The sequence below is a fragment of the Pecten maximus genome, chromosome 11 (genome assembly GCF_902652985.1).
Source record: "Pecten maximus chromosome 11, xPecMax1.1, whole genome shotgun sequence".
In the NCBI taxonomy this organism is placed as follows: domain Eukaryota; kingdom Metazoa; phylum Mollusca; class Bivalvia; order Pectinida; family Pectinidae; genus Pecten; species Pecten maximus.
This window is the reverse complement of record NC_047025.1, coordinates 28,378,542-28,387,988: the sequence shown is the minus strand read 5'-3', so window position 1 is coordinate 28,387,988 and position 9,447 is coordinate 28,378,542. Positions and strand designations below refer to the sequence as shown.

The following is a 9,447-nucleotide window of genomic DNA, read 5'->3' as shown; positions in this document are numbered from 1 at the left end:
GAGGGGTGATTGATATGTTGTGAGCCTCGTATTGAAGGAGGTACTCAAGTCCTACTTTTCTCTGACTATATTGGGTCGTGTACCCAAGGACAGGTCACATTTGGTTAGTTTATATCCACGAGGTAGCACTCTAAAGTAAACAAGACAAGCGACTTTTGCAAAATGGACAAAATCTGTGAAAGAGCAGTGATCCAATATTTGCATGAAAAAAGGTTTAACACCTAAGGATATCCATAATAATATGGTAGTAACACTAGGGAAAGATGCCCCTTCATATGCTACAATGAAAAGGTGGGTGGCGGAATTTAAACGCGGCCGACAGAGCCTTGAGGATGACCCCCCGTCCTGGAAGGCCTGTCAATATTGCAACCCCAGAAATGGTCAATAAAGTTCCTGATATTGTTATGACTGGCAGACGAGTCACAGAAATATATATACATATGTAGCTAGTAGAGTTGGCATTTCACAGGAAAGAGTACATTCCATTTTGACCGAGGATCTTACAATGAGAAAACTTTCGGCCCGATGGGTACCAAGCCTTCAGACAGTTGATCAGAAGCACACCAGGCGCACATTATCGCGTGCTAATCTTAACCTTTTTTGAGGAAGATCCAGCCAACTTTCTTCAGAGATTTGTCACTATGGATGAAACATAGGTCCATCATTTTACCCCATTCACGATTGTGGCTTTAAATTGATTGCGCATCTGACTTATTCACCTGATCTCGCTCCATCAGACTTTCATTTCCAAAACTGAAAACAGCTATTTCGGGTACCCACTTTCAGTCCGATGATGACGTCATCCATGCACTGAATGACTTTCTGAACAGCCAAGAAAAGGAGTTATATAAAGTGGAGCTGAGGCCCTTAAACACTGCTGGCAAAAGTGTATAGATACTGCAGGGGATTATGTTGAAAAATAATACAACATGTCCGGCAAAATTCAAATCCGTCAATATGAGACTCACAACCATGATATCAATCATTAGCCCTCGTAACACTTCTACATTTTAAAGGAATATTAAGACCAAGTTGGAAACCTTCTGGCTGTTTTGGTAGCTTTAAAAAACAAGAGAATTTTGTACATCGATCTATATCTAGTTAGATTTCCACAAACTAATGTGATATATCCTTGCAGAGAAAGAAATGCGACCCTTTCGTTCAAAATATGATAATAAACACTCTTTTAATTGATTTTAAAACAGATTTGTATTGTGTTTGTTGTGACCGTTATCCCGTATTTTCTTAAGTGTGTCGGACATCATTGTCACAAATGTAGAATTACACCACCACACACTTATTCTGGTATACATATAGAAAGTTCGTTAGCTCTTAAATCATCCGAAGGTTTCTTATGTTTTATCGGCCTTTAAAAAACTAGTATGGGCCGATCCCGTAGTGTTTCCGATTTTATAACGGATTCTGAAGTTTTGTTTAGTATTTGTTTAGTTAAACTATATTTTATTGAGATAAATGGATCAGACAAAAGTCATTAAACTTATGAAACACCTTCTTCCCCGACAGACATCAAAACAAATACAACATACAATGAACCAAGACAGAATAAATTGATTAAAAACTACTGTACATTAAATTTGATATGTATATATATATATCAGTCGTCGGTCTTTTTTAGCTATCTGTGAGCTTCTGGACCTCCTTGATATTGATTCTCCACCTTCCAATGGAGCTCATTGATTTCTTTTCTAAAAAATTGTTGAGCATTGATTTTATGTTATAAATTATATGTATTGATTTATGTTCCACTTCTTGGGTGCCTCATAGAGGCCTAGTTGGCTTTAAATTATGCACATTGCTATCACTATTTCAAATTCCCGCGCTCTTTGTAGAAATCACGTGATGATCATGTGACTTGCCTGGAGTGTAAAAAATGCTCGAATCAATATGGCGGACGTAGTATAATGGTTGCTCCCGTAACATACACGTCTTTGTTAGAAATCTGTGAATCGTTGACTTTAATTATGCTTTATTGAATCTCCAGGTTATTATGAGTGATTTTCTTTCCCCGGTGACGTGAGCCATGGCTGTGAGGGAAGTGAAACTATGCCTCCTGGGCGTAAGCGATTTGTTATCTGTTTTATCCTGTCCTTAACTGATTTCCTGCTTCTTCAGAAGCTGCATGTCTCTCTTCTTCGTACTGTTTTAAATTGACAGTGTTTGTAATTCGTACGAGAATATATGCGAACATCATTAGGTGGGACTATTCATTAGACCTAAATGTTAAATAATTATCTTTGAAATAAAATATTTACTTTCGATTTAAAGGAAAAAATGTCATGTGATCACTTCACATCAATACACAACATCCACGATGATGTCATATTGTTACACATTCTACTGACATGATATGTATACATAGTTATGTTCACTCACGTTTAATAAAAATATCTGAAATTGTAATTCATACATGAACTGCATGTAGATTTGTGTTGTTCTGGTAAAAAAATAGAACATCCAAATATCCTCAAAAAATCCTCCAAAATCACTAACATGTGTTAAAATACCTAGTGTCAAAAACACAAGATTGTGCGTATTTAAAAGAAATCAAAGAGCTCTCTTTTCTGTGTTTACATTTAAAGGAAACTGCAGTGGGGAAATCTAGCATTGTGATGCGGTTTGTTAAAGATCAATTCCGGTCAGCCCTGGAAAGTACCATAGGGTAAGTTGTTGACAGTAATAGTTATCTTTGAAACAAAAGAACATTAATCAGGATATGTCTCCTGTTTGTACAATTCCTAGCAAACACCCTTTTACACTTTTACATATTTTATATAAGCGAACATGAACCTCTGTCCAAGACATGATGGACTAAAAGTGTAGACATTGTTCACTGATTTACATATCACTACTCAAAAGCTGAATGATCATTTTGACATGAACATGGCTGCCTTTCATGTTGTAAACAAGAAAGATACATTACACATTGATATACATTTATGTGACATATGCATTAACCTCTAGCTGACAGACATTTCGAGGGCATCTTCTTCATTTATTTTGGATTAAAGTCCTCTTTGCCTCATTTGTGATGAAAATTACTCAATTGGGAAGGATATTTTTAGGAGTAAACTGATAGTTTTGGGAATTTGTCTTATCATGTGACATAATTTAAATTTTGAATGGGCTTATTATCACTCCCCAAATGCTCTGGGCTCTCTAAAAACATTCACACTAACTGGATTAACACTCTTTTAGAAAATAAAACACTCCCATGTGTCTATTCCCACAGAACATATTTGAACACAATCTGACAGAAGAACATGAGGGTCACATACATTAAAACAAATACAATCACATACAGACCTCTTTAAATACACATTCTTTCCACACAGCATCATTGACTGGAATAATCTTCCCACTGACCTAGCCGCTAAAATAATGATAAAATATACACTCTGTCTTCTTTCAAAACCAGACTATAACTAGTTAAACACGTTCCCCAGCCAACATAGTTAACAAACGACCATCCTCTGCTTTTAAGTTCTACATGTTGACTGCTTTGTATATAAGAAAAAAATCCCCCAAAATAATGATAAAATATGTACTTCTTCTGCACATGCGCCCAGGTGGGATGTTATACACTCTTTCCTAGGAGTCTATTCCAGAAACGAATGAAGATTTTCATATTATTCCTTATTATTATGTGGACTAAAATCACTGCTACTAGGGAAAAATTGTGGCGGGACTGGACTGGGTCGATCATCGGTGACCAGGTAGCTCAATTGGTAGAGCATCGGCTAGTGTTCGGAGGTCCCGGGTTCGAACCCCGGTCTGGCCGCTACATTTTCTCCTCTCCTGTTACAAAATTACCATGTGATGTTTTGTGTTGACAGTGCATCCTTTATGACCAAACGCATTGAAGTGGATGGAAAACACTATGCCTTCCAAATCTGGGATACAGCTGGACAGGAAAAGGTCGGTACTTATCACTTGTGTGGGAAGGGAAGTAACCCTAACAAAAATGAAAACCTGATTTGGTTGTGTCAGGTTATAACAGATAATGTTTAATTTATCATCAAATTTGATTTTAATTGGGAATATTACTGTTAAGTTCAACTTATAATTTGTGTCTGATGATTTCTTACTTTCCTGATATCAGTCTCTATATTTTTCTATTATAAATGTTTCATGTTTTTACAGTACAGAGCACTGGCTCCGATGTATTACAGAGGATCAGCTGCCGCTATTGTGGTCTACGACATTACAAGGGAGGTAAGCATTCCTGTCCTGGGCAATAAAATTGTTTGATTAAGGTTGTACTAATAATGGGAGAGTGTAAGTGTGGTCATGATCTTTAGTCAAATTACAGACTGATAATATTGGGATCAAATCTTGTCGGTGAGTAATATCTCATAATTTTAAATGTTCAAACATAAAGCTGATGCTATGCCATGAGATACAGGCAGGGTGTAATAGATTTTCCATATTTCAATCTTAAGTCCCCTACTGATGAAACCGAAGAGACTAAAGGTTTTCTCTCTTTCCATCTTTTTCGATAAATGTATATGTATGTAACGCCGATGTTTGTCAGCACTCTATACCACTTTGTTCCTTTAGGGATTTTGATCAAGCTTCACCCGATGATATAAAAGGACCATAATATCTCAGAAAAGTTTGAGTTGAAGAGTTTTTGGATCAATGTCACTGTTACTATTTCTAGTTGGGACAGGATGGGGACATGTAATGATTTAGCAATACCCAGTATGCTTGTAAAAAAACTTATCCTGAAAACTCAGTAATCATTTTATTGAAATTTAACTTATACAAGTTTTTTTTTAATGATTTGTAATTACAGTTGAACATTGTATAATCACATAACCATGTGTTATATTCTTTCTAACTAGCAAACATTCCGAGCTGTGAAGGAGTGGATAAATGAATTACGAAAGAATGCCTCACCGAATATAGTATTAGCAATGGCCGGTAATAAATGTGACCTTGAGGATCTCAGGGAGGTTCCTTACAAAGGTGTGTATTTAGTATAGGAGTGATGGGCAGATCAGAGGAGTGTAGAAACTATCAAGCTATCAAAGAGTTATCCCACAATCAAAAACTACCAGTCTGGTTGTCCCATAATCCAAAAACTACCAGTCTGGTTGTCCCACAATAAAAACCTAACAGTCTGGTTGTCCCACATTCCAAAAACTACCAGTCTGGTTGTCCTGCAGTCCAAAAACTACCAGCCTGGTTGACCCACAATCAAAAACTACCAATCTGGTTGTCCCACAATCCAAAAACTACCAGTCTGGTTGTCCTGCAGTCCAAAAACTACCAGTCTGGTTGACCCACAATCAAAAACTACCAGTCTGGTTGTCCCACATTCCAAAAACTACCAGTCTGGTTGTCCTGCATTCCCAAAACTACCAGTCTGGTTGTCCTGCAGTCCAAAAACTACCAGTCTGGTTGTCCCACATTCCAAAATTACCAGTCTGATTGTCCCACATTCCAAAAACTACAAATCTGGTTGTCCTGCATTCCAAAAACTACCAGTCTGGTTGTCCCACATTCCAAAAACTACCAGTCTGGTTGTCCTGCATTCCAAAAACTACCAGTCTGGTTGTCCTGCATTCCAAAAACTACCAGTCTGGTTGTCCTGCATTCCAAAAACTACCAGTCTGGTTGTCCCACATTCCAAAAACTACCCGTCTGATTTTCCATAATCCAAAAACTACCAGTCTGGTTGTCCCACATTCCAAAAACTACCAGTCTGGTTGTCCCACATTCCAAAAACTACCAATCTGGTTGTCCCACATTCCAAAAACTACCAGTCTGATTGTCCTGCAGTCCAAACACTACCAGTCTGATTGTCCTGCAGTCCAAAAACTACCAGTCTGGTTGTCCTACATTCCAAAAACTACAAATCTGGTTGTCCCACAATCCAAAAACTACCAGTTTGGTTGTCCCATATTCCAAAAACTACAAATCTGGTTGTCCCACATTCCAAAAACTACCAGTCTGGTTGTCCCACATTCCAAAAACTACCAGTCTGGTTGTCCCACATTCCAAAAACTACCAGTCTGATTGTCCCACATTCCAAAAACTACCAGCCTGGTTGTCCCACATTCCAAAAACTACCAGCCTGGTTGTCCTACAATCCAATAACTACCAGTCTGTATGTCCCACAATCCAAAAACTACCAGTCTGATTGTCCCACATTCCAAAAACTACCAGTCTGGTTGTCCTTCATTCCAAAAACTACCAGTCTGGTTGTCCTGCATTCCAAAAACTACCAGTCTGATTGTCCTGCAGTCCAAAAACTACCAGTCTGGTTGTCCCACATTCCAAAAACTACCAGTCTGGTTGTCCCACATTCCAAAAACTACCAGTCTGGTTGTCCCACATTCCAAAAACTACCAGTCTGGTTGTCCTGCATTCCAAAAACTACCAGTCTGATTGTCCCACATTCCAAAAACTACAAGTCTGGTTGTCCTGCAGTCCAAAAACTACCAGTCTGATTGTCCCACATTCCAATAACTACCAGTCTGGTTGTCCCATATTCCAAAAACTACCAGTCTGGTTGTCCCACATACCAAAACTACCAGTCTGGTTGTCCTGCATTCCAAAAACTACCAGTCTGGTTGTCCCACATTCCAATAACTACCAGTCTGGTTGTCCCAGATTCCAAAAACTACCAGTCTGGTTGTCCCACATTCCAAAAACTACCAGTCTGGTTGACCCACATTCCAAAAACTACCAGTCTGGTTGTCCTGCATTCCAAAAACTACCAGTCTGGTTGTCCCGCATTCCAAAAACTACCAGTCTGGTTGTCCCACATTCCAAAAACTACCAGTCTGGTTGTCCCACATTCCAAAAACTACCAGTCTGGTTGTCCCACATTCCAAAAACTACCAGTCTGGTTGTCCCACATTCCCAAAACTACCAGTCTGGTTGTCCCGCAGTCCAAAAACTACCAGTCTGGTTGTCCCACAATCCAAAAACTACCAGTCTGGTTGTCCTGCAGTCCAAAAACTACCAGTCTGGTTGTCCCGCATTCCAAAAACTACCAGTCTGGTTGTCCTGCATTCCAAAAACTACCAGTCTGGTTGTCCTGCAGTCCAAAAACTTCCAGTCTGGTTGTCCCATATTCCAAAATCTACCAGTCTGGTTGTCCCACAATAAAAAAAACTACCAGTCTGGTTGTCCCACAATCCAAAAACTAACAATCTGGTTGTCCTGCTTTCCAAAAACTACCAGTCTGGTTGTCCCACAATAAAAAAACTACCAGTCTGGTTGTCCCACAATCCAAAAACTACCAGTCTGGTTGTCCTGCTTTCCAAAAACTACCAGTCTGGTTGTCCCACAATCCAAAAACTAACAGTTTGGTTGACCCACAATCAAAAACTACCAGTCTGGTTGTCCCATATTCCAAAAACTAACAGTCTGGTGGTCCCACAATCCGAAAACTAACAGTCTGGTTGTTCCACAATCTGAAAACTAACAGTCTGGTTGTCCTGCATTCAAGCCACCACTTACCTGGCTGTCACACTGTCAGTCCACTACTAATCTGGTTGTCCCAATATCCATTCACAAATAATCCAGCTCTCACTAATCCATTTGCCCCACTTTCAACCACCTATCAACTGTTGGTCCCACTAACCATTCACCACCAATCTGGTTGTCCCACAATCCAGGTACCATTAATCTGGTTGTCCCACTATCCAGCCATCACTAATCTGGTCGTCCCACTATCCAGCCATCACTAATCTGGTTGTCCCACTATCCAGTCACCAGTAATCTGGTTGTCCCACTATCCAGCCACCACTAATCTGGTTGTCCCACTATCCAGCCATCACTAATCTGGTTGTCCCACTATCCAGGCATCACTAATCTGGTTGTCCCACTATCCAGCCATCAATAATCTGGTTGTCCCACTATCCAGTCACCAGTAATCTGGTTGTACCACTACGAGTCACCACTAATCTGGTTGTCCCACTATCCAGCCACCACTAATCTGGTTGTCCCACTATCCAGTCACCAGTAATCTGGTTGTCCCACTATCCAGTCACCACTAATCTTGTGTCCCATTACATTTATCAATCCATGAATAATCTGGATGTTTCATTATCTATTTTTCATTAATTGTACCACCATCCAGCCAGCACTAAGCAGGTTCACATTTAGAGCTATCACAAATCTGTCTGACCCTTTATCCAGCCTGGGTTATTGGACATATTGATCTTTATCTATAGAATGTGTTTCTAGTATAATCCAGCCATCTCCCTATATATTCTGTGAATGTACATGACTGTTATTGAGACTACAGAGTACTATGCTCAACACTTACCTGTAAAAAACTTTTAATGGTTGGTATTTGTATTGAGGCTATGCTGAATGTACTCTGAAACTTATAATTAAAATGATGGGTATCTCAGACTTAGTGATGTCCCATTAGCAATAATTAATGATGTTTTATGTTGAATTTATGTTTCCAAATCTGGGATAAAGGTCGGTACTTATCACTAGTGTGGGAAGGGAAGTAACCCTAACAAAAAAGAAAACCTAATTTGGTTGTGTCATTGTTACAACAGATATTGTTTAATTTACCATGAGGTGTGATTTGAATTGTGAATATAATTATTTCTATTAAGTACAACTTGTAAGTTTTGTCCGATGATTTCTTACTTTCCTGATATCAGTCTCAATAATTTATGATGTTTAATGGTGAATTTATGTTCTGTATGATTTTTCAGATGTTGAAGAGTATGCTCGACAGAGGAATGCAATTTTCATAGAAACAAGTGCCTTGACGGCTGTAAATGTACCAGAACTTTTTATTGAAATAGGTAAGACATGTACATATAAACAACAGTCAAGTTTGGAACAGCTACAGTGAAAATTTAAACAGTCAGCCTCCAACATTCAATGATTTTATAGAATAAAACAAATTATTTAGAATGATTGAATGATTCATCTACATTTCAGCGAGACAGCTGCCCCCAGAGGATATGGTACCAACAAGGATGAATAGCAGTACAATTAATTTGAATAACGATTCTGATCAGAGAAGGAAATGTTGTGGAGGGACAAACAGGAATGAGATGGGTAGTCGGTCTAGTATTATGTAAATCCAGGATCTCCAGCATTGGACCCTGCATCTCTGATTACTACAACTTCCTGCATCAACATTCCTCATGTTGGTTAATTATAAAGCTCTGCCTACTTATTTATCTCAAAAACCCTGCCATTCAATCAGTTAAATAAAAGTAACAAAAGATTTTTTGAAGCCCAGTGAATTGGTTGTTTTGTCTCTTAGACATTAAAGACAGTGAATTGGTAGTTTTGTCCCTTAGACACCAAAGACAGTGAATTGGTAGTTTTGTCACTTAGAAATTAAAGACAGTGAATTGGTTGTTTGTCCCTTAGATATCGAAGACAGTGAATTGGTAGTTTTGTCCCTTAGATATTAAAGACAGTGAATTGGTAGTT

The 9,447-nt window shown here is 38.7% G+C and overlaps 1 protein-coding gene across 1 annotated transcript; it reads left to right on the top strand.

Moving 5' to 3' along the window:
- The first annotated feature begins 1,879 nt into the window (after window positions 1-1,879).
- LOC117337269 (ras-related protein Rab-22A-like) lies at window positions 1,880-9,244 on the top strand. Its single transcript, XM_033898163.1, has 7 exons — window positions 1,880-2,077; window positions 2,601-2,680; window positions 3,855-3,936; window positions 4,162-4,233; window positions 4,866-4,989; window positions 8,712-8,804; window positions 8,944-9,244. Exons 1-7 carry the CDS (start codon window positions 2,042-2,044, stop codon window positions 9,084-9,086), a joined length of 630 nt encoding a protein of 209 aa, XP_033754054.1. The 5' UTR covers window positions 1,880-2,041; the 3' UTR covers window positions 9,087-9,244.
- The last annotated feature ends 203 nt before the right edge of the window (window positions 9,245-9,447 follow it).